Source organism: Engystomops pustulosus, chromosome 10 (assembly GCF_040894005.1).
Source record: "Engystomops pustulosus chromosome 10, aEngPut4.maternal, whole genome shotgun sequence".
NCBI lineage: Eukaryota > Metazoa > Chordata > Amphibia > Anura > Leptodactylidae > Engystomops > Engystomops pustulosus.
In genome coordinates this window covers 3,338,789-3,364,560 of record NC_092420.1, presented here as the reverse complement: position 1 = coordinate 3,364,560, position 25,772 = coordinate 3,338,789, and the positions used below count along the sequence as shown (strand labels likewise).

The 25,772-nt window shown below is 54.5% G+C and overlaps 2 protein-coding genes across 2 annotated transcripts; both read right to left on the bottom strand.

Annotated features, from left to right (window-relative positions):
- Window positions 1–1,962: 1,962 nt before the first annotated feature.
- LOC140105104 (dual specificity protein phosphatase 7-like) lies at window positions 1,963–9,126 on the bottom strand. The gene is made up of 3 exons (XM_072129004.1): window positions 8,718–9,126; window positions 6,400–6,825; window positions 1,963–5,121 (listed from the first exon to the last, which is right to left on the bottom strand). Exons 1-3 carry the CDS (start codon window positions 9,064–9,066, stop codon window positions 4,820–4,822), a joined length of 1,077 nt encoding a protein of 358 aa, XP_071985105.1. The 5' UTR covers window positions 9,067–9,126; the 3' UTR covers window positions 1,963–4,819.
- A 2,712-nt stretch (window positions 9,127–11,838) lies between these two features.
- Window positions 11,839–25,406, bottom strand: POC1A (POC1 centriolar protein A). The gene is made up of 11 exons (XM_072127575.1): window positions 25,206–25,406; window positions 24,929–25,013; window positions 23,100–23,271; window positions 22,475–22,654; window positions 22,294–22,401; window positions 22,089–22,204; window positions 19,345–19,478; window positions 19,198–19,266; window positions 12,473–12,607; window positions 12,145–12,306; window positions 11,839–12,042 (listed from the first exon to the last, which is right to left on the bottom strand). The coding sequence occupies exons 1-11, from the start codon at window positions 25,215–25,217 to the stop codon at window positions 11,944–11,946; spliced, it is 1,272 nt and encodes a 423-aa protein (XP_071983676.1). The 5' UTR covers window positions 25,218–25,406; the 3' UTR covers window positions 11,839–11,943.
- Between the last annotated feature and the right edge of the window lie 366 nt (window positions 25,407–25,772).

The following is a 25,772-nucleotide window of genomic DNA, read 5'->3' as shown; positions in this document are numbered from 1 at the left end:
TTCTAGTGATACAGCACAGCCAATCAGATTGCACTGCATCATTATACAGAGAGATACATTGTAACACCCAGGACTAAGCCCCTCCCCCTGCGTGCGGCGGGATGTGCGCTCCGCGTTCGCTCATCGCATCCGACAATCAGAACTTCCACATTCTCAAACATTTTATACAATTTCATTCTGCAGGAAATACAAAATAACGTGAAAAATCTCAGATCTGTAAAGTATCTGATGGGTCTGCAGCGTGCGCCGGATGGAGGTCTGCGCTGCGCTCGCTACAGGCGCCCCCAAAATACTAATGCTGCGTGAGCCAGGGATAGAAAGTACAAGCACAGGCAGATGGGGGGGGGGGGGGACAGCAAAAATCTAAAATATTATTAAAAAATATAGAAAAATATACATTTAAAACTTTAAAAACAATGAAAAAAACTGCACAAAATTAAATTTATTAATGGAAAATTTTTATGACTTTATGAATACGACAAGAGAACCGGACGATGGATCCGAAGTCAGGAAACCCAGAGGAGCCCCTCCCCCCAGCAGATGTACCTGCACCCCCGGCTCCATACTGGGAGATTTATAACTTGTGGCGACAGGTGGAACTCCGCCCCCAATCATCATCTCACAGGACACAATCCCAAATATTCTGCAGGAGTTTTCTCTAATTGTATCGGGTTCACATAATTCGGATGCTTAATCCTGCTGGGAAACACTACAAGGTGGGTGTGGTCTTATGAAAAGCCCCGCCCCCGAGGATCTGCCAGGACTAGACTGATCATATACCATCCTGCTGCACATATTGCACACCCCACAATAGACCACAGCAGAGCCGCCTGGATGCAGCTTTGGATGTGATTGGAGTAGACATGATTTCATTCAATCTTATGGAAAATATGATAAAACATATCAAAAATGCATATCCAAAATGACCTTTAAAAGATCCCCCCCCCCCCCCCGCGCGCGATGGCCCCTCCTCCTGGACACCTAAGGAAGCGGGTACAGTCAGGAAGGAGACACTAGTGAGGCATTGAGAGTTCGCACTTCGTGCCACAAGGAAGGAAACCAAAGAAGTAAAGACACAACATCGGACAAGTCTGTGATTGGGCAGTGATGAGGCGCGAGGTCTAATACTGTAATAATGTAGGAAAATAGAAAATGTTATTCCTACTGTTCTAATTACCGGAGTCACAAGTATCATAGCACCCGGATAACAGCCTCCAACCGCCAGGGGAGGGGGGGGACAGCACTGGAACCCGAAATCTGACTATATCCTAAAGCTCCCACCAAAACTCACTTATCCAGAGTTACATCCTGTTACCCCAGAGCTGCACTCACTATTCTGCTGCTGGTGCAGTCACTGTGTACATACATGACATTACTTATCCTGTACTGATCCTGAGTTACATCCTGTATTATACTCCAGAGCTGCACTCACTATTCTGCTGCTGGTGCAGTCACTGTACATACATGACATTACTTATCCTGTACTGATCCTGAGTTACATCCTGTATTATACCCCAGAGCTGCACTCACTATTCTGCTGCTGGTGCAGTCACTGTGTACATACATGACATTACTTATCCTGTACTGATCCTGAGTTACATCCTGTATTATACTCCAGAGCTGCACTCACTATTCTGCTGCTGGTGCAGTCACTGTGTACATACATGACATTACTTATCCTGTACTGATCCTGAGTTACATCCTATATTATACTCCAGAGCTGCACTCACTATTCTGCTGCTGGTGCAGTCACTGTGTACATACATGACATTACTTATCCTGTACTGATCCTGAGTTACATCCTGTATTATACTCCAGAGCTGCACTCACTATTCTGCTGCTAGTGCAGTCACTGTGTACATACATGACATTACTTATCCTGTACTGATCCTGAGTTACATCCTGTATTATACCCCAGAGCTGCACTCACTATTCTGCTGCTGGTGCAGTCACTGTGTACATACATGACATTACTTATCCTGTACTGATCCTGAGTTACATCCTGTATTATACCCCAGAGCTGCACTCACTATTCTGCTGCTGGTGCAGTCACTGTGTACATACATGACATTACTTATCCTGTACTGATCCTGAGTTACATCCTGTATTATACTCCAGAGCTGCACTCACTATTCTGCTGCTGGTGCAGTCACTGTGTACATACATGACATTACTTACCCTGTACTGATCCTGAGTTACATCCTGTATTATACCCCAGAGCTGCACTCACTATTCTGCTGTCAGTATTGGAAACAGTCAGCAGGCTTTATATAAGCAGAAGCAGCAGGGTGATTTCAGCTCTGAAGCTGTACAATATGTAATGCAGCATTGGAGTTATACTCTTGCCTGTATTGGTAGTGTAATGAATGGGCACAGTGACCAGTATTTGGGGGTGCAGGGGTACAATCACTGATGGGGGGCCCCACAATGCAGCTACTGGGCCTGTGGTTCTGATACTGCACAGAATGTGGACTGTAGTGCACAGGCGACCATTCCACTACTATATGATTTGCATAGAATAAACATGGCTCCGCCTCCTTGGCAGTGTGATCCCTAATGGATCTCAACACTGGGGGATCAACAATCCATATGGCACAAGAGGAAACCTGCAGAAAGTAACAGCCAATCAGAGGGCAGAGCGAGCGGCGGCTCCTCCCACTTTACGTCGCCCTGTGATCTGTGCAAACAGCATTTGGTCAATAGACACTTTTGGCTTATAAAAAAATTACAAAAAATACAAATTCTATACAAAATAAAAGGGGTGGAGCGAGCGATCACCTGACTCCACCCACAGGATATAATTAGCTGATTAGTCGCATATTAATTACCCACCACCTAACGAGGCTTCCAGCTCTAGAACTGTGGAAAGGCTCCATAGCGGGAATTGTTCTAGAGCCGGAAGACAATAGAGTTCAGCAAAATTCCTTTAATCTGGCGCCTGGTAATCTGATAGGATTAATAATCCAACCCATGGCAATCCAGACTGTCATCATCTGAGCTCTTGTAATCCAGTTACTCTGATAATCTGACACCTAGTGCTCTGGAGTTTGATAATATGGCACCGGATCATCCAGATTACTAGGTGTCAGATTAATAGACTTTCTGGATTACAATGTTGCCAATAAACCAACATTCTGGATTACCAGGCAACATATTATTAGAAATTGTGGATTACTGGGAGTCAAATTACTAAAAAAAACTGATGGTAATCCAGGTTTTATAATCCCACCTTTAGTAATCTGATCATACGGTGCCTTGTTATCCGGATGGTCTGGTAATCTAGAACTAAATAATCCCCCTCCAATAGATGTTCCTTGATTATCAGGGCTCAGATTACTGGAGAATCCACAATGTGGCAGATGAACAGACATCCTGGATTAGCAGGGGTCAGATTAAAGGTAAACTGATTACTCCTATTAATGTGGGCTGTAATAATCTGGCACTTGGTAATCCAGAAACCAACCTAATACTTCCCTTATCTGAGGGTTTGTGACAGTTGCATCCAGTCTAGACATTTCTCAGCAGCAGTAATCTCCTTCATGATTTGTTACAATGTATCAGTCTGGAGTCGGGTTATGTATAAATGGAAACAGTCAGACATGAGATCACTGCTGTCACCTCTGGCCTGGTAATCTGGGAAATTCAGTAATCCGGCGCCTGCTCATCCAGTCCGATATAAGGAAGGTTTAATAATTTGGCTGCCTGGTAATTTGGAAAATCTAATGAGATTTGAGCCATGATAATCCACAGAGATTGAAAAACTGTGCCTTGGTAATCCAGAAGGTCTAATAATCTGAGCCTTGGTAATCCAGAAGGTCTAATAATCTGAGCCTTGGTAATCCAGAAGGTCTAATAATCTGAGCCTTGATAATCCACAGTACAGAAAACAAGCTAAATAGGGGTATATAGGAGTAGAATTATGCTAAAATGTAACTTTTATTTAGTACACATAAAACCGCACCAAAGTAACATGTGCTATTGGTATGATGTAAGGATAAATCCTTTTGGCGTCAGAATCACGGTGAGAGTGTTATTGTTTCTGATATTGACGTCCAAATTCACACCGAGACCTGTGAGGATACGGCACTCAATAAGGTTTAAATTGTTTTGTCTTTTTTTTCCTTACATCATACCAATAGCACATGTTACTTTGGTGCGGTTTTATGTGTACTAAATAAAAGTTACATTTTAGCATAATTCTACTCCTATATACCCCTATTTAGCTTGTTTTCTGTACTGTAAGTTACGGGAGGAACTTTAAACTTATCCATTTGGTTGCTATTTTTGTTGATAATCCACAGGTCTAATAATCTGAGCCCTGGTAATCCAGAAGGTCTAATAATCTGAGCCCTGGTAATCCAGAAGGTCTAATAATCTGAGCCCGAGTAATATACAAGGTCTAATAATCCGAACCTTGATAATCCACAAGGTTTTATAATCTGAGCCTTTATAATCCATAAAGTTTTATAATCTGAGCCCTGGTAATCCAGTAAATCTGATCTGCCAACACCTATTAATCCGGTCCCTGGTCCTGCAGTCGCCAGATGAAAGGACTTTTGCTCTCTATTCAGACAGAATTTTCCCCCCGATACAAAAATAAAGTATAAAATAGTTTCCTTCTCTCCGACCCCGGATATCGGTTTGTTAAGTGCAAGATGTGAGGGGAGGAGAGATCCGCTCCGGACGCTGAAGCCGGCCCCCGCTCCGGACGCTGAAGCCGGCCCCCGCTCCGGACGCTGAAGCCGGCCCCCGCTCCGGACGCTGAAGCCGGCCCCCGCTCCGGACGCTGATCCGCTCCGGGTTCCGCAGGCCAGAGGCGTCATGTGAACTCCAGGCTGTCCAGCTGGAAGAGGTTGTTGTTGGTGGGGCTGGTGAAGTACAGGGGTCCGGGGGGCGAGCGCAGGTCGCAGGGGCTCTTCAGGCTGCGCTCGAAGTCCAGCAGTTGTCCCATGAAGTTAAAGTTTGGCGAGATGTTCGACTTTTTCCTCTTGACGAAGTCGTAGGCGTCGTTCAGTGAGAGGTTGAGCTTCTGCATGAGGTACGCCACCGTGACCGTCACCGAGCGGCTGATACCTGCGAGGCAATGCACCAGGATCCCGCACTGGTTGGTGCGAGCCTCGTCTGAAAGCAGAGGAAGACACCGTCAGGATACAAGCTACTCCTACACATCTCGCAGCTGAGGGTCTGGTACACTTACATCCAGTCTGTGTATCAGTGCAGGTGATAGGTACTAGATACTATTGTAACAGACCCTCAGCTGTGAAAAGACATGACGCATCTCCCAGCTGAGGGTTTATGACAATCTCTACACCCGAGTACCCCTATACCCTTCTACCACAGCGGCCTGGGCAGAGGACCCCCGAGTACCCCCATAACCTCATACCACAGCGGCCTGGGCAGAGGACCCCCGAGTACCCCCATAACCTCATACCACAGCGGCCTGGGCAGAGGACCCCCGAGTACCCCCATAACCTCATACCACAGCAGCCTGGGCAGAGGACCCCCGAGTACCCCCATAACCTCATACCACAGCAGCCTGGGCGGAGGACCCCCGAGTACCCCCATAACCTCATACCACAGCGGCCTGGGCAGAGGACCCCCGAGTACCCCCATAACCTAATACCACAGCGGCCTGGGCAGAGGACCCCCGAGTACCCCCATAACCTAATACCACAGCGGCCTGGGCAGAGGACCCCCGAGTACCCCCATAACCTCATACCACAGCGGCCTGGGCAGAGGACCCCCGAGTACCCCCATAACCTCATACCACAGCGGCCTGGGCAGAGGACCCCCGAGTACCCCCATAACCTCATACCACAGTGGCCTGGGCAGAGGACCCCCGAGTACCCCCATAACCTCATACCACAGCGGCCTGGGCAGAGGACCCCCGAGTACCCCCATAACCTCATACCACAGCAGCCTGGGCAGAGGACCCCCGAGTACCCCCATAACCTCATACCACAGCGGCCTGGGCAGAGGACCCCCGAGTACCCCCATAACCTCATACCACAGCGGCCTGGGCAGAGGACCCCCGAGTACCCCCATAACCTCATACCACAGTGGCCTGGGCAGAGGACCCCCGAGTACCCCCATAACCTCATACCACAGCGGCCTGGGCAGAGGACCCCCATAACCTCATACCACAGTGGCCTGGGCAGAGGACCCCCGAGTACCCCCATAACCTCATACCACAGCGGCCTGGGCAGAGGACCCCCGAGTACCCCCATAACCTCATACCACAGCAGCCTGGGCAGAGGACCCCCGAGTACCCCCATAACCTCATACCACAGCGGCCTGGGCAGAGGACCCCCGAGTACCCCCATAACCTAATACCACAGCGGCCTGGGCAGAGGACCCCCATAACCTCATACCACAGGGACGGGGGGCTACAGGACGCACCGATGAAGGCGATGGCTTCGGGGAAGAACTGCGACAGGTTCTGGCTCCAGTGGTCGGAGATGGGGATCTGCTTGTAGGTGAAGCCCCCGCTGTGCTCGAAGGCGTTGGGGAGGTTGGGGGTGACGTTCAGGATGTACTTGATGTTGTACTTCCCCAGGACGTCCCGGTTGGCAGAATCTTTGGCGCAGCCCAGGAACAGGTAGGGGAGGATCTGGACGGGGAAGGTGCTCTGGTTGCTGAGGGCGGGGCTTCCTTCCGATTCTGTGGCGCTGTTGGGTTCTCGGTCGGATTCACCATCTGAACCTTCAGAACTGATTCTCAGGCTCCCAAATGCCAGCAGAGAGTCTGGGGGGTCCGTGGGGGAGGGGATGTCCAGGCCGACCTCGCACATCTCCGGGTGCTCCCGCTGGAACTTACTGTATCCACCTGCAACGAGACAACGCAACAATGTAACAGGGGGGAGGGGCGCGACCCAGGACCGGCCCAAACACTGACCCTGCACCCCACCAGGTCCTGCCGGCGATCTGAGGGTCTCAGGGGTCCGGCTTAAGGTCTCCTGCTGCAGAGGTTCAATTAATTTAACGGTCTGTCTGGGTTGTGATCCATGTCCCGGCCCCCCCGTCCCGGGTCACGCACAGTCCCGGCCCCCCCCCGTCCCGGGTCGCGCACAGTCCCGGCCCCCCCGTCCCGGGTCGCGCACAGTCCCGGCCCCCCCGTCCCGGGTCGCGCACAGTCCCGGCCCCCCCGGCCCGGGTCGCACACAGTCCCGGCCCCCCCGGCCCGGGTCGCACACAGTCCCGGCCCCCCCGGCCCGGGTCGCACACAGTCCCGGCCCCCCCGGCCCGGGTCCCACACAGTCCCGGCCCCCCCGGCCCGGGTCGCACACAGTCCCGGCCCCCCCGGCCCGGGTCGCACACAGTCCCGGCCCCCCCGGCCCGGGTCGCACACAGTCCCGGCCCCCCCGTCCCGGGTCGCACACAGTCCCGGCCTCCCCGTCCCGGGTCGCACACAGTCCCGGACCCCCCGTCCCGGGTCGCACACAGTCCCGGACCCCCCGGCCCGGGTCGCACACAGTCCCGGACCCCCCGTCCCGGGTCGCACACAGTCCCGGACCCCCCGTCCCGGGTCGCACACAGTCCCGGCCCCCCCGGCCCGGGTCGCACACATTATATCGTTTTTTGGGGCTCTGCTCTGTTTTCTAATCAATGATATAAGATCAGAGGTCGCCCATTGGGTGTCTCCAGTCTTCCAGGGCGTGATGTGACAAGTCGCCGGCTCCCGCCCTCTGGACGCTCCCTTTATTGCACACCCACGCAGCGTGTGGGGGAGGGGCTGAGTAACCCCCGGCGTGCTGGAGCTCGCCCGACACCCAATCAGGAAGTGTCACAGCAGGGGGAGATCTGCTCCTGGGAAAGCTGGGTCATCACATTTATCAGTTGTCTTCCAGCTTTCCTGTCTATAAACACATGAAGCCAGTAGCTACAAGACATCACACAGCAGAGGGTCTGGTGCAGTGTCCTCCTCAGCTTCTGCGGACATTGAGGGGAGCAGGGACCCCCCTCTATACAGATGTAGCAGAGCCGAGTCGTCATCTCAGGGTCAGATCACAAACTAACAAACTCCCCTCTGCTCCCCCTCCCAGGACTGTTCACTTTCATGATATGAATAAAGTTTCACAATTCAAAAAACTTCTGAAACTTCCTAATAAACTTTGTGCTGCGCTTCCAGCCCTTCCCCGGAGCTCCGCTTGCTGTCAGTGGATGAAATCCTGCCCTCACAGCTCAGGAGATAATCCTCTGATACATTGTAACAAACCAGAGACCTGTATTTATCTCACAGAATAGATACAACTGTAACAAACCCTCAGCTGACAGCAGTGTAAGGTCTGGGAGGGTTGTTTCACTTGCAGGATCTCAGCTTGCTGTCAGCGACTGGAAACAATCTGACCAGAGACTTTGCATTTTCACAGCACAGATCGTTCTGCTTGTTTGTTACAATGTGTCAGTCACAAATCCAAGGCACTTCTATAATGTGGATGCAATGGTTACAAACCCTCAGCTGTGAGAAGTTCATCTGGTCACAGTAAGCTCTTACAAGTGAAAGTTTGGTAACTATTGTAACCACTGTAATTCTGATACACTGTAACAAATCCCCAGAGAGCTGTAGCTGTAACAAACCCTCAGCTGTGAGCAGTTAATCATCACTAGTGTCTGCTTCCACTGACTGACAGCAAGCAGAGATCCTACAAAGTGAGGAGCCCGTCCTGAGCGCAGCCCCGCCCCCTCCCGCTGTGTAGTCGTAGTCGCAGTCGCACGCACCTCTCAGGTAGAAGGCTCTGCAGCCGTCCTCCCGCAGCTTGTGGAGCAGCAGCCCCAGAACCGAACCGGGAGCCTCCGGGCCGTCCGCCTCGTCATACAGCAGCACCGTGTCCGCCTGGCGCCGGCGGGAGAACGCGTCCGGGTCACTGGCGATCACCGAGCGGACCGAGAGGCTCCCGGAGCGGAGGCGGCGCAGAACCAGGCCCGGAACCGCCACACTCAGCGCGGACTGGATGTGGGCCGCCTGGTACCGCTCCTGAGGCCGGCAATCCAGGAGCAGCAGCCCGAGCCCGCCGCCCGCCAGACTCTCCCCCAGCCACCGGGCGCTCCTACTGGGGGGACCCGCCATCACCGACACCCGGGAACCCTCCTGAGGGAGGAGCCAGCGCGGGGCCGCGCCTGTCACAGGGAGAAGCGGGGGCGCGCACCACACGTCACTACTGCACCGTAATAGCAGAATAGTGAGTATAATACAGGATGTAACTCAGGATCAGTACAGGATAAGTAATGTCATGTATGTACACAGTGACTGCACCAGCAGCAGAATAGTGAGTGCAGCTCTGGAGTATAATACAGGATGTAACTCAGGACCAGTACAGGATAAGTAATGTCATGTATGTACACAGTGACTGCACCAGCAGCAGAATAGTGAGTGCAGCTCTGGAGTATAATACAGGATGTAACTCAGGATCAGTACAGGATAAGTAATGTCATGTATGTACACAGTGACTGCACCAGCAGCAGAATAGTGAGTGCAGCTCTGGGGTATAATACAGGATGTAACTCAGGATCAGTACAGGATAAGTAATGTCATGTATGTACACAGTGACTGCACCAGCAGCAGAATAGTGAGTGCAGCTCTGGGGTATAATACAGGATGTAACTCAGGATCAGTACAGGATAAGTAATGTCATGTATGTACACAGTGACTGCACCAGCAGCAGAATAGTGAGTGCAGCTCTGGGGTATAATACAGGATGTAACTCAGGATCAGTACAGGATAAGTAATGTCATGTATGTACACAGTGACTGCACCAGCAGCAGAATAGTGAGTGCAGCTCTGGGGTATAATACAGGATGTAACTCAGGATCAGTACAGGATAAGAAATGTCATGTATGTACACAGTGACTGCACCAGCAGCAGAATAGTGAGTGCAGCTCTGGGGTATAATACAGGATGTAACTCAGGATCAGTACAGGATAAGTAATGTCATGTATGTACACAGTGACTGCACCAGCAGCAGAATAGTGAGTGCAGCTCTGGGGTATAATACAGGATGTAACTCAGGGTCAGTACAGGATCAGTAATGTCATGTATGTACACAGTGACTGCACCAGCAGCAGAATAGTGAGTGCAGCTCTGGAGTATAATACAGGATGTAACTCAGGATCAGTACAGGATAAGTAATGTCATGTATGCACACAGTGACTGCACCAGCAGCAGAATAGTGAGTGCAGCTCTGGGGTATAATACAGGATGTAACTCAGGATCAGTACAGGGTAAGTAATGTCATGTATGTACACAGTGACTGCACCAGCAGCAGAATAGTGAGTGCAGCTCTGGGGTATAATACAGGATGTAACTCAGGGTCAGTACAGGATCAGTAATGTCATGTATGTACACAGTGTCTGCACCAGCAGCAGAATAGTGAGTGCAGCTCTGGGGTATAATACAGGATGTAACTCAGGATCAGTACAGGATAAGTAATGTCATGTATGTACACAGTGACTGCACCAGCAGCAGAATAGTGAGTGCAGCTCTGGGGTATAATACAGGATGTAACTCAGGATCAGTACAGGATAAGTAATGTCATGTATGTACACAGTGACTGCACCAGCAGCAGAATAGTGAGTGCAGCTCTGGAGTATAATACAGGATGTAGCTCAGGATCAGTACAGGATAAGTAATGTCATGTATGTACACAGTGACTGCACCAGCAGCAGAATAGTGAGTGCAGCTCTGGGGTATAATACAGGATGTAACTCAGGATCAGTACAGGATAAGTAATGTCATGTATGTACACAGTGACTGCACCAGCAGCAGAATAGTGAGTGCAGCTCTGGAGTATAATACAGGATGTAACTCAGGATCAGTACAGGATAAGTAATGTCATGTATGTACACAGTGACTGCACCAGCAGCAGAATAGTAAGTGCAGCTCTGGGGTATAATACTGGATGTAACTCAGGATCAGTACAGGATAAGTAATGTCATGTATGTACACAGTGACTGCACCAGCAGCAGAATAGTGAGTGCAGCTCTGGGGTATAATACAGGATGTAACTCAGGATCAGTACAGGATAAGTAATGTCATGTATGTACACAGTGACTGCACCAGCAGCAGAATAGTGAGTGCAGCTCTGGAGTATAATACAGGATGTAACTCAGGATCAGTACAGGATAAGTAATGTCATGTATGTACACAGTGACTGCACCAGCAGCAGAATAGTAAGTGCAGCTCTGGGGTATAATACTGGATGTAACTCAGGATCAGTACAGGATAAGTAATGTCATGTATGTACACAGTGACTGCACCAGCAGCAGAATAGTGAGTGCAGCTCTGGGGTATAATACAGGATGTAACTCAGGATCAGTACAGGATAAGTAATGTCATGTATGTACACAGTGACTGCACCAGCAGCAGAATAGTGAGTGCAGCTCTGGGGTATAATACAGGATGTAACTCAGGATCAGTACAGGATAAGTAATGTCATGTATGTACACAGTGACTGCACCAGCAGCAGGATCGTGAGTGCAGCTCTGGGGTATAATACAGGATGTAACTCAGGATCAGTACAGGATAAGTAATGTCATGTATGTACACAGTGACTGCACCAACAGCAGAATAGTGAGTGCAGCTCCGGAGTATAATACAGGATGTAACATTGTATCTGTGACACTTCCCTGGGTTATTGGGGGCTGGGGGTTTGGGGAAGTTGCACTGAGCAAGAAACTTCCCCCAAAGTTGTGAAACCAGAAATGATGAAACTATTAGTAATCTCTGGTCCTGGACATAGGAGCGGGGGCAGGGATCACACTGGGGGGGTCTGTGCCCTTGTAGCGGGGGCTCCTCCTTCCTGCCTTGTGTCCATGTGGGTGGAGCCTCTTCTAGGACTGAAGCTGAATTCATCAAAGACTTCATTTTTTTATTAAATTATTTCATATTTACAATAAAAAAAACACTAATAAAATCCGGGTGTGGTAGATGAGCAGCAGCGGCGCCGCCCTAGTGGTCCTGGTGTGTCGGCCCTGCCCCCTGCCGCTCCATGCATTCCCTCACCTTGTCCTCGGTCAGGGACAGTCTCTGCTCTAGGATGGCGACGGTCTGCGGGGGAGAGAGGTTAATGTGTAATATGAACAGCTCTGGCTCGGATCCTAGCCATGAACCAGGAGGCGCAGGCTGAGCAGGGGGAGGGGCTTCTCTTACCTGGGTCAGGATATCCAGCTGACCCACGATGTGCTCCAGGGTGTTGGCCACGTTGCGCATGTTGTAGTCGTCCCCTCGTGATGTTGGTCGGGGTCCGGGAGGGTCGGGGCTGGTTCTGTCCTCTGCGCTCAGCCCGGTGCTGTATGGAGCGAGCGGCGCCGGCTGAAAACACAATGTGACACCAGTCAGAACACAGTGACCCGGAATAGGCCCAGGTCACACCTGCAGCCAGACCTCGGGTATAAGGATAAGAACAGCGCCTTACAGGACACGAAGGGTTAATAGCGGCTGCAGCACCGAGACCAGAGCCGGGGCACATCCTACTCACCACCTCGGGCGCGGGGGCTTGGGGCAGGACGGCGCCGGAACCAGAATCTGCTCCATTATTACAGACGTTGCGTCTCTTGTGTCTCAGGACGTCGCTGTACGAGGAAGAGTCAAAGTTTGTTTTCCAGACCATAATCTGCAGAGAACGGAGGAGGGTGAGACACACGCACCTTACTGCTGCTCCAAGTGTGACGCTTCAGCTCTGCTACTCCAGGTGTGACACTACAGCTCTGCTACTCCAGGCATGACGCTACAGCTCTGCTCCACACACTGGACACACACACCTTACTGCTGCTCCAAGTGTGACGCTACAGCTCTGCTCCACACACTGGACACACGCACCTTACTGCTACTCCAGGTGTGACGCTACAGCTCTGCTACTCCAGGCATGACGCTACAGCTCTGCTCCACACACGGGACACACGCACCTTACTGCTGCTCCAGGTGTGACACTACAGCTCTGCTCCACACACGGGACACACGCACCTTACTGCTGCTCCAGGTGTGACGCTACAGCTCTGCTACTCCAGGCATGACGCTACAGCTCTGCTCCACACACGGGACACACGCACCTTACTGCTGCTCCAGGTGTGACACTACAGCTCTGCTCCACACACGGGACACACGCACCTTACTGCTGCTCCAGGTGTGACACTACAGCTCTGCTCCACACACGGGACACACGCACCTTACTGCTGCTCCAGGTGTGACGCTACAGCTCTGCTACTCCAGGCATGACGCTACAGCTCTGCTCCACACACGGGACACACGCACCTTACTGCTGCTCCAGGTGTGACACTACAGCTCTGCTCCACACACGGGACACACGCACCTTACTGCTGCTCCAGGTGTGACGCTACAGCTCTGCTACTCCAGGCATGACGCTACAGCTCTGCTCCACACACGGGACACACGCACCTTACTGCTACTCCAGGTGTGACGCTACAGCTCTGCTACTCCAGGCATGACGCTACAGCTCTGCTCCACACACGGGACACACGCACCTTACTGCTGCTCCAGGTGTGACACTACAGCTCTGCTCCACACACGGGACACACGCACCTTACTGCTGCTCCAGGTGTGACACTACAGCTCTGCTCCACACACGGGACACACGCACCTTACTGCTGCTCCAGGTGTGACACTACAGCTCTGCTCCACACACGGGACACACGCACCTTACTGCTGCTCCAGGTGTGACGCTACAGCTCTGCTACTCCAGGCGTGACGCTACAGCTCTGCTCCACACATGGGACACACACACCTTACTGCTGCTCCAGGTGTGACACTACAGCTCTGCTCCACACACGGGACACACGCACCTTACTGCTACTCCAGGTGTGACACTACAGCTCTGCTCCACACACGGGACACACACACCTTACTGCTACTCCAGGTGTGACACTACAGCTCTGCTCCACACACGGGACACACGCACCTTACTGCTACTCCAGGTGTGACGCTACAGCTCTGCTCCACACACGGGACACACCCACACTCCATAGCACTGCTCCTGCCCAGACACACACCTTACTGCTACTCCAGGTGTGACGCTTCAGCTCTGCTCCACACACGGGACACACACACCTTACTGCTACTCCAGGTGTGACGCTTCAGCTCTGCTCCACACACGGGACACACACACCTTACTGCTACTCCAGGTGTGACGCTACAGCTCTGCTCCACACACGGGACACACGCACCTTACTGCAGCTCCAGGTGTGACGCTACAGCTCTGCTCCACACACGGGACACACGCACCTTACTGCTGCTCCAGGTGTGACACTTCAGCTCTGCTCCACACACGGGACACACGCATCTTACTGCTACTCCAGGTGTGACACTACAGCTCTGCTCCACACACGGGACACACACACCTTACTGCTACTCCAGGTGTGACACTACAGCTCTGCTCCACACACGGGACACACGCATCTTACTGCTACTCCAGGTGTGACACTACAGCTCTGCTCCACACACGGGACACACACATCTTACTGCTGCTCCAGGTGTGACGCTTCAGCTCTGCTCCACACACGGGACACACACACCTTACTGCTACTCCAGGTGTGACGCTACAGCTCTGCTCCACACACGGGACACACGCACCTTACTGCTACTCCAGGTGTGACGCTACAGCTCTGCTCCACACACGGGACACACGCACCTTACTGCTACTCCAGGTGTGACGCTACAGCTCTGCTCCACACACGGGACACACGCATCTTACTGCTACTCCAGGTGTGACACTACAGCTCTGCTCCACACACGGGACACACACACCTTACTGCTACTCCAGGTGTGACACTACAGCTCTGCTCCACACACGGGACACACCCACACTCCATAGCACTGCTCCTGCCCAGACACACACCTTACTGCTACTCCAGGTGTGACGCTTCAGCTCTGCTCCACACACGGGACACACACACCTTACTGCTACTCCAGGTGTGACGCTTCAGCTCTGCTCCACACACGGGACACACACACCTTACTGCTACTCCAGGTGTGACGCTACAGCTCTGCTCCACACACGGGACACACGCACCTTACTGCAGCTCCAGGTGTGACGCTACAGCTCTGCTCCACACACGGGACACACGCATCTTACTGCTACTCCAGGTGTGACACTACAGCTCTGCTCCACACACGGGACACACACACCTTACTGCTACTCCAGGTGTGACACTACAGCTCTGCTCCACACACGGGACACACGCACCTTACTGCTACTCCAGGTGTGACGCTACAGCTCTGCTCCACACACGGGACACACAGACTCCTCAGCGCTGCTCCTGCACACACACAGACTCCTCAGCGCTGCTCCTGCGCGCACACAGACTCCTCAGCGCTGCTCCTGCGCGCGCACAGACTCCTCAGCGCTGCTCCTGCGCGCACACAGACTCCTCAGCGCTGCTCCTGCACGCACACAGACTCCTCAGCGCTGCTCCTGCACGCACACACAGACTCCTCAGCGCTGCTCCTGCACACACACACAGACTCCTCAGCGCCGCTCCTGCACACACACACACAGACTCCTCAGCGCCGCTCCTGCACACACACACACAGACTCCTCAGCGCCGCTCCTGCACACACACACACAGACTCCTCAGCGCCGCTCCTGCACACACACACACAGACTCCTCAGCGCCGCTCCTGCACACACACACAGACTCCTCAGCGCCGCTCCTGCACACACACACACAGACTCCTCAGCGCCGCTCCTGCACACACACAGACTCCTCAGCGCTGCTCCTGCGCACACACACAGACTCCTCAGCGCTGCTCCTGCGCACACACACAGACTCCTCAGCGCTGCTCCTGCACACACACACAGACTCCTCAGCGCTGCTCCTGCACACACACACAGACTCCTCAGCGCTGCTCCTGCACACACAGACTCCTCAGCGCTGCTCCTGCACACACAGACTCCTCAGCGCTGCTCCTGCACACACAGACTCCTCAGCGCTGCTCCTGCACACACAGACTCCTCAGCGCTGCTCCTGCACACACAGACTCCTCAGCGCTGCTCCTGCACACACAGACTCCTCAGCGCTGCTCCTGCACACACAGACTCCTCAGCGCTGCTCCTGCACACACAGACTCCTCAGCGCTGCTCCTGCGCGCACACACAGACTCCTCAGCGCTGCTCCTGCACACACACACAGACTCCTCAGCGCTGCTCCTGCACACACACACAGACTCCTCAGCCCTGCTCCTGCACACACACACACACTCCTCAGCGCTGCTCCTGCGCACACACACACACTCCTCAGCGCTGCTCCTGCGCACACACACACACTCCTCAGCGCTGCTCCTGCGCACACACACACACTCCTCAGCGCTGCTCCTGCACACACACACAGACTCCTCAGCGCTGCTCCTGCACGCACACAGACTCCTCAGCACTGCTCCTGCACACACAGACTCCTCAGCGCTGCTCCTGCGCACACACAGACTCCTCAGCGCTGCTCCTGCACACACACACAGACTCCTCAGCGCTGCTCCTGCACACACACACAGACTCCTCAGCGCTGCTCCTGCACACACACACAGACTCCTCAGCGCTGCTCCTGCACACACAGACTCCTCAGCGCTGCTCCTGCGCGCACACAGACTCCTCAGCGCTGCTCCTGCGCGCACACAGACTCCTCAGCGCTGCTCCTGCACGCACACAGACTCCTCAGCACTGCTCCTGCACACACACACAGACTCCTCAGCGCTGCTCCTGCACACACACACAGACTCCTCAGTGCTGCTCCTGCACGCACACAGACTCCTCAGCGCTGCTCCTGCGCACACACAGACTCCTCAGCGCTGCTCCTGCACACACAGACTCCTCAGCGCTGCTCCTGCACACACAGACTCCTCAGCGCTGCTCCTGCACACACAGACTCCTCAGCGCTGCTCCTGCACACACACACAGACTCCTCAGCGCTGCTCCTGCACACACACACAGACTCCTCAGCGCTGCTCCTGCGCAGACGCACACACAGACTCCTCAGCGCTGCTCCTGCGCAGACGCACACACAGACTCCTCAGCGCTGCTCCTGCGCAGACGCACACACAGACTCCTCAGCCCTGCTCCTGCACACACACACAGACTCCTCAGCGCTGCTCCTGCACACACACACAGACTCCTCAGCGCTGCTCCTGCACACACACACAGACTCCTCAGCGCTGCTCCTGCACACACAGACTCCTCAGCGCTGCTCCTGAACACACACACAGACTCCTCAGCGCTGCTCCTGCGCAGACGCACACACAGACTCCTCAGCCCTGCTCCTGCACACACACACAGACTCCTCAGCGCTGCTCCTGCACACACACACAGACTCCTCAGCGCTGCTCCTGCACACACACACAGACTCCTCAGCGCTGCTCCTGCACACACAGACTCCTCAGCGCTGCTCCTGCACACACACACAGACTCCTCAGCGCTGCTCCTGCGCAGACGCACACACAGACTCCTCAGCGCTGCTCCTGCGCAGACGCACACACAGACTCCTCAGCCCTGCTCCTGCACACACACAGACTCCTCAGCGCTGCTCCTGCACACACACACAGACTCCTCAGCGCTGCTCCTGCACACACACACAGACTCCTCAGCGCTGCTCCTGCACACACACACAGACTCCTCAGCGCTGCTCCTGCACACACAGACTCCTCAGCGCTGCTCCTGCACGCACACAGACTCCTCAGCACTGCTCCTGCACACACACACAGACTCCTCAGCACTGCTCCTGCACACACACACAGACTCCTCAGCGCTGCTCCTGCACACACACACAGACTCCTCAGTGCTGCTCCTGCACGCACACAGACTCCTCAGCGCTGCTCCTGCACACACACACAGACTCCTCAGCGCTGCTCCTGCACACACACACAGACTCCTCAGCGCTGCTCCTGCACACACACACAGACTCCTCAGCGCTGCTCCTGCACACACAGACTCCTCAGTGCTGCTCCTGCGCGCACACAGACTCCTCAGCGCTGCTCCTGCGCGCACACAGACTCCTCAGCACTGCTCCTGCACACACACACAGACTCCTCAGCGCTGCTCCTGCGCGCACACAGACTCCTCAGCGCTGCTCCTGCGCACACACAGACTCCTCAGCGCTGCTCCTGCACACACAGACTCCTCAGCGCTGCTCCTGCACACACAGACTCCTCAGCGCTGCTCCTGCACACACAGACTCCTCAGCGCTGCTCCTGCACACACACACAGACTCCTCAGCGCTGCTCCTGCGCAGACGCACACACAGACTCCTCAGCGCTGCTCCTGCGCAGACGCACACACAGACTCCTCAGCGCTGCTCCTGCGCAGACGCACACACAGACTCCTCAGCCCTGCTCCTGCACACACACAGACTCCTCAGCGCTGCTCCTGCACGCACACAGACTCCTCAGCGCCGCTCCTGCACACACACAGACTCCTCAGCGCCGCTCCTGCACACACACAGACTCCTCAGCGCTGCTCCTGCACACACACAGACTCCTCAGCGCCGCTCCTGCACACACACAGACTCCTCAGCGCCGCTCCTGCACACACACACAGACTCCTCAGAGCCGCTCCTGCACACACACACAGACTCCTCAGCGCCGCTCCTGCACGCACACAGACTCCTCAGCGCTGCTCCTGCACACACACACAGACTCCTCAGAGCCGCTCCTGCACACACACAGACTCCTCAGCGCCGCTCCTGCACACACACAGACTCCTCAGCGCTGCTCCTGCACACACACAGACTCCTCAGCGCTGCTCCTGCACGCACACAGAATCCTCAGCGCCGCTCCTGCACGCACACAGACTCCTCAGCGCCGCTCCTGCACACACACACAGACTCCTCAGCGCCGCTCCTGCACACACACAGACTCCTCAGCGCTGCTCCTGCACACACACAGACTCCTCAGCGCCGCTCCTGCACACACACACAGACTCCTCAGAGCCGCTCCTGCACACACACAGACTCCTCAGCGCTGCTCCTGCACACACACAGACTCCTCAGCGCTGCTCCTGCACACACACAGACTCCTCAGCCCTGCTCCTGCACACACAGACTCCTCAGCCCTGCTCCTGCACACACAGACTCCTCAGCCCTGCTCCTGCACACACACAGACTCCTCAGCGCTGCTCCTGCACACACACACACAGACTCCTCAGCGCTGCTCCTGCACACACACACAGACTCCTCAGCGCTGCTCCGTTGTGTTTCCGGCACTCACCTGCTCATCAGAACCACCGGAGGCGAAGAATTGTCCATCTCTGGAGAACCTGACACAAGTCGCGGCTCCCTGCACAATACAAATATTAGACTGTGATGTCCCCGCTCAATGACAGCAAGCAGAGGTCTGATTGGAAGGTGCCTTCACCTGGTGGCCGTGCAGGGTGTACAGCAGCCGCCCCTCCAGCAGGTCCAGGATCTTCAGGGTGGAGTCATTGGACGCGGTGACCAGATAGTTACCGGACGGGTGGAAGGAGAGAGAGTTCACTGCCGCGCTGTGCACTGCGAGAGACCACACGAGCCCCAAAATAACCAGGTACCCCCAAATATACAGCTCAGCCTGCAAAATACATGCCACTCAGGGCTCTAGGAAAGCTGGGTGACTAACAGGAAGCTCCAGGCATGCTGGTGTAGTCACCCAGCTTTCCCATAGCAGTACAAGAAGTCTTCAGGGTCAGGCCTCAACTACAACTCCCAGCATGCCTCCGCTGCTGCAGACTGGCCGGGCATGCTGGGAGTTGTGGTTGCTCACACGCTTGAAGGCCATAAATTACAACCACATTGTACAAGGATTTTGTGTCAGATACAGAACAGGGGAAAGACGAGGCGGCCGCGTCACGGTGACTCAGCAAGAAGCGCCGCAGCATCTGCCCTTTGTCTGTACAAGACACAACACGACATTTATAGGGGCAGTGACGTCACGGGTGCAATACCGTCACTGCCCACAGGGGGGAGAGGATTGTGTGAGACACTCCACGACATTCCAGGTGCCCCCAGAGATGTGGGGGGTCCGGTGTCCTGCACGACATGCACTATACACTAAAATCTCCAAGGGGCACTAGAGGGGTGTGGGGTCCCCCCTGCCCTGCAGGACACATACCTGTCATACACTGGAGATGTAAGGGGTCCCCTGCCCTGCAGGACACATACCTGTCACACACTGGAGATGTATGGGGCCCCCCTGCCCTGCAGGACATATATCTGTCACACACTGGAGATGTATGGGGTCCCCCCTGCCCTGCAGGACACATACCTGTCACACACTGGAGATGTATGGGGTCCCCCCTGCCCTGCAGGACATATATCTGTCACATACTGGAGATGTATGGGGTCCCCCCTGCCCTGCAGGACACATACCTGTGACACACTCCAGATGTATGGGGTCCCCCTTCCCTGCAGGACACATACCCGTTACACACTGCAGATGTAAGGGGCCCCCCCTGCCCTGCAGGACACATACCTGTCACACACTGGAGATGTATGGGGTCCCCCCTGCCCTGCAGGACATATACCTGTCACACACTGGAGATGTATGGGGTCCCCCCTGCCCTGCAGGACACATACCTGTCACACACGGGAGATGTCAGAGGTCCCCTGCTCTGCAGGACACATACCTGTCACACACGGGAGATGTACGGGGTCCCCCCTGCACTGCAGGACATATACCTGTCACACACTGGAGATGTATGGGGTCCCCCCTGCCCTGCAGGACATATACCTGTCACACACTGGAGATGTATGGGGTCCCCCCTGCCCTGCAGGACATATACCTGTCACACACTGGAGATGTCAGAGGTCACCTGCTCTGCAGGACACATACCTGTCACACACGGGAGATGTACGGGGTCCCCCCTGCACTGCAGGACATATACCTGTCACACACTGGAGATATATGGGGTCCCCCCTGCCCTGCAGGACACATACCTGTCACACACTGGAGATGTCAGAGGTCACCTGCTCTGCAGGACACATACCTGTCACACACGGGAGATGTACGGGGTCCCCCCTGCACTGCAGGACATATACCTGTCACACACTGGAGATGTACGGGGTCCCCCCTGCCCTGCAGGACACATACCTGTCACACACTGGAGATGTAAGGGGTCCCCTGCCCTGCAGGACACATACCTGTCACACACTGGAGATGTATGGGGTCCCCCCTGCACTGCAGGACATATACCTGTCACACACTGGAGATGTATGGGGTCCCCCCTGCACTGCAGGACATATACCTGTCACACACTGGAGATGTATGGGGTCCCCCCTGCCCTGCAGGACATATACCTGTCACACACTGGAGATGTATGGGGTCCCCCCTGCCCTGCAGGACACATACCTGTCACACACTGGAGATGTCAGAGGTCCCCTGCTCTGCAGGACACATACCTGTCACACACGGGAGATGTACGGGGTCCCCCCTGCACTGCAGGACATATACCTGTCACACACTGGAGATGTACGGGGTCCCCCCTGCCCTGCAGGACACATACCTGTCACACACTGGAGATGTAAGGGGTCCCCTGCCCTGCAGGACACATACCTGTCACACACTGGAGATGTATGGGGTCCCCCCTGCACTGCAGGACATATACCTGTCACACACTGGAGATGTATGGGGTCCCCCCTGCCCTGCAGGACACATACCTGTCACACACTGGAGATGTATGGGGTCCCCCCTGCTCTGCAGGACATATACCTGTCACACACTGGAGATGTATGGGGTCCCCCCTGCCCTGCAGGACATATATCTGTCATACACTAGAGGGGTGTGGGGTCCCCCCTGCCCTGCAGGACACATACCTGTCATACACTAGAGGGGTGTGGGGTCCCCCCTGCCCTGCAGGACACATACCTGTCATACACTAGAGGGGTGTGGGGTCCCCCCTGCCCTGCAGGACACATACCTGTCATACACTGGAGATGTAAGGGGTCCCCCCTGCCCTGCAGGACACATACCTGTCATACACTAGAGGGGTGTGGGGTCCCCCCTGCCCTGCAGGACACATACCTGTCACACACTGGAGATGTACGGGGTCCCCCCTGCCCTGCAGGACACATACCTGTCACACACTGGAGATGTACGGGGTCCCCCCTGCCCTGCAGGACGCATACCTTGGTAATGCTGGATAAGTTTGTTCATGCGGATGTCCCAGACCTTCACCGTGTTGTCGGTGCCTGCGGCTGCCACACACGTCCCGCTGGGGTGAAAATCCACAAAATTCACAAACCTGCAGCACAGAGCAGAGGAGCGGCTTACAACAAAGGGTTAATAACAGGGATGTGCTGCTCCTAGGCGGCCTGCGGGGGGGACACTTACCCTCCGTGCTCACAGAACGAGTGCGTGCACTCCCGGCTGCTCTTGTCCCAGAGTTTTACCGTCTTGTCATCGCTGGCGGAGACGATGAGACGTCCGTCCGGGGAGAACCTGGGGAGGGAGTGACGCCTGTGATCCTCTGTGCTGCTGCGGGGAGGGTCCCACCCATGCGGGGGGCACTTACCTGGCGCAGCGCACCCAGTTTATGTGCTGGTTCAGAGAGAAGAGGAACTTCTGCCTGTGCACCGTCCAAACCTTCACCGTCTTGTCGTCAGACGCAGTAACCAGAGATTGTCCGTCCCCGGAGAAGCTGACGCTCCGCACCGTCCCCGTGTGCGCCCGGAACACCGAGGACTCCCCTTTACTGGAAAACAGAGTCCTGGAGATACATCCCAGAGCACAGGAACAGCAGGGGGAGGCCGCCCCGCACAGGTGCAATCATCACACCCACCACCAGGGGGAGGCCGCCCCGCACAGGTGCAATCATCACACCCACCACCAGGGGGAGGCCGCCCCGCACAGGTGCAATCATCACACCCACCACCAGGGGGAGGCCGCCCCGCACAGGTGCAATCATCACACCCACCACCAGGGGGAGGCCGCCCCGCACAGGTGCAATCATCACACCCACCACCAGGGGGAGGCCGCCCCGCACAGGTGCAATCATCACACCCACCACCAGTGGGAGGCCGCCCCGCACAGGTGCAATCATCACACCCACCACCAGGGGGAGGCCGCCCCGCACAGGTGCAATCATCACACCCACCACCAGGGGGAGGAAGAGCCCAACATCTACTCCTAATACTCACACACTGGGGACCCAGAGCCGCACCGTCTTATCCCTGGAGGCCGAGGCAAGAAGATGTCCCGAGGGCGAGAACTCCACCGACATCACCGCGTCCTTGTGTCCCACAAACCGATAAGCCCTCATCTGCGTCTTCATGTTCCAGACCATCACACAGGAGTCCATAGAACCGCTGGCTGCAAACACAGGATGCATCACACTCCAGAGCTGCACTCACTATTCTGCTGCTGGTGCAGTCACTGTGTACATACATGACATTACTTATTCTGTACTGATCCTGAGTTACATCCTGTATTATACTCCAGAGCTGCACTCACTATTCTGCTGCTGGTGCAGTCACTGTACATACATGACATTACTTATTCTGTACTGATCCTGAGTTACATCCTGTATTATACCCCAGAGCTGCACTCACTATTCTGCTGCTGGTGCAGTCACTGTACATACATGACATTACTTATCCTGTACTGATCCTGAGTTACATCCTGTATTATACTCCAGAGCTGCACTCACTATTCTGCTGCTGGTGCAGTCAATGTGTACATACATGACATTACTTATTCTGTACTGATCCTGAGTTACATCCTGTATTATACCCCAGAGCTGCACTCACTATTCTGCTGCTGGTGCAGTCACTGTGTACATACATGACATTACTTATCCTGTACTGATCCTGAGTTACATCCTGTATTATACCCCAGAGCTGCACTCACTATTCTGCTGCTGGTGCAGTCACTGTGTACATACATGACATTACTTATCCTGTACTGATCCTGAGTTACATCCTGTATTATACTACACAGCTGCACTCACTATTCTGCTGGTGCAGTCACTGTGTACATACATGACATTACTTATCCTGTACTGATCCTGAGTTACATCCTGTATTATACTCCAGAGCTGCACTCACTATTCTGCTGCTGGTGCAGTCACTGTGTACATACATGACATTACTTATCCTGTACTGATCCTGAGTTACATCCTGTATTATACTACACAGCTGCACTCACTATTCTGCTGGTGCAGTCACTGTGTACATACATGACATTACTTATCCTGTACTGACCCTGAGTTACATCCTGTATTATACCCCAGAGCTGCACTCACTATTCTGCTGCTGGTGCAGTCACTGTGTACATACATGACATTACTTATCCTGTACTGATCCTGAGTTACATCCTGTATTATACCCCAGAGCTGCACTCACTATTCTGCTGCTGGTGCAGTCACTGTGTACATACATGACATTACTTATCCTGTACTGATCCTGAGTTACATCCTGTATTATACTCCAGAGCTGCACTCACTATTCTGCTGGTGGTGCAGTCACTGTGTACATACATGACATTACTTATCCTGTACTGATCCTGAGTTACATCCTGTATTATACCCCAGAGCTGCACTCACTATTCTGCTGCTGGTGCAGTCACTGTGTACATACATGACATTACTTATCCTGTACTGATCCTGAGTTACATCCTGTATTATACTCCAGAGCTGCACTCACTATTCTGCTGCTGGTGCAGTCACTGTGTACATACATGACATTACTTATCCTGTACTGATCCTGAGTTACATCCTGTATTATACTCCAGAGCTGCGCTCACTATTCTGCTGCTGGTGCAGTCACTGTGTACATACATGACATTACTTATCCTGTACTGATCCTGAGTTACATCCTGTATTATACTCCAGAGCTGCACTCACTATTCTGCTGCTGGTGCAGTCACTGTGTACATACATGACATTACTTATCCTGTACTGATCCTGAGTTACATCCTGTATTATACTCCAGAGCTGCGCTCACTATTCTGCTGCTGGGGTTGCTCTCACCTATCTGCCGCATGTTGGGGTTGCAGTCTGTGCTGGTCACGGTGTCTCTGTGTCCTCGGAAGTTTCTCTCCAGGGTCGGATCCTCCTGTGAGATGAGACATTAGATATTACAGGATCTGGTTGGTCCCCCCCCCGGGGCTGGATATATTGGGATGATCCTGGGGGCACAGTATGAGGAGGAATGTACCACGCTGATGCGGGGGGGGGGCAGCTGTGCCATGTATACAGGGGGGTATGGTATCACCAGACAGTAAGTAGCCCCCCGGTAGGTACTCACCGGTTGCTCCATGTTGCGGTCGGTCTCTCTATCGCCTCCGTTTTGCGCTCCAGTCACCGGTCACGATTCAAAGCGCCTCTCCAGCCGCCTCTACACTGATTGGCTGCAAATGACAGGGGTGGTACTAACGGACGACGCGTTGCTAGGTTACAGAAAAGGGAGGAACTTCCGGAACATGAGTATTGATGTCACTTCCGCCTACATGATAACGAAGAGGCGGAGCTATACAGTGTCTGTAGGAGGAGCTCTGCCTGTATCATGTGACTGTAGCGGATGTTCTCCGGCAGCAGGGGGCAGCAGCACAGCACGGACACAGGAGACAGGAGGGAGGACGAGAGGAGGGACAAGAGGGAGGCGAGAGGGGGACACGAGGGAGGCGAGAGGGGGACACGAGGCAGGCGAGAGGGGGACACGAGGGAGGCGAGAGGGGGACACGAGGGAGGCGAGAGGGGGACACGAGGCAGGCGAGAGGGGGACACGAGGGAGGCGAGAGGGGGGACACGAGGGAGGCGAGAGGGGGGACACGAGGGAGGCGAGAGGGGGACACGAGGGAGGCGAGAGGGGGGA

Coding starts and splice junctions, on each gene's coding strand:
- LOC140105104 (XM_072129004.1), bottom strand. CDS start 9,066: ATGGCGGGTCCCCCCAGTAGGAGCGCCCGGTGGCTGGGGGAGAGTCTG. Junction 6,826..8,717: donor CAGAGCCTTCTACCTGAGAG/GTGCGTGCGACT, acceptor GTCTCGTTGCAG/GTGGATACAGTAAGTTCCAG. Junction 5,122..6,399: donor CGAAGCCATCGCCTTCATCG/GTGCGTCCTGTA, acceptor CTCTGCTTTCAG/ACGAGGCTCGCACCAACCAG.
- POC1A (XM_072127575.1), bottom strand. Junction 22,402..22,474: donor AACTGGGTGCGCTGCGCCAG/GTAAGTGCCCCC, acceptor CTCCCTCCCCAG/GTTCTCCCCGGACGGACGTC. Junction 12,307..12,472: donor AAGCCCCCGCGCCCGAGGTG/GTGAGTAGGATG, acceptor TTGTGTTTTCAG/CCGGCGCCGCTCGCTCCATA.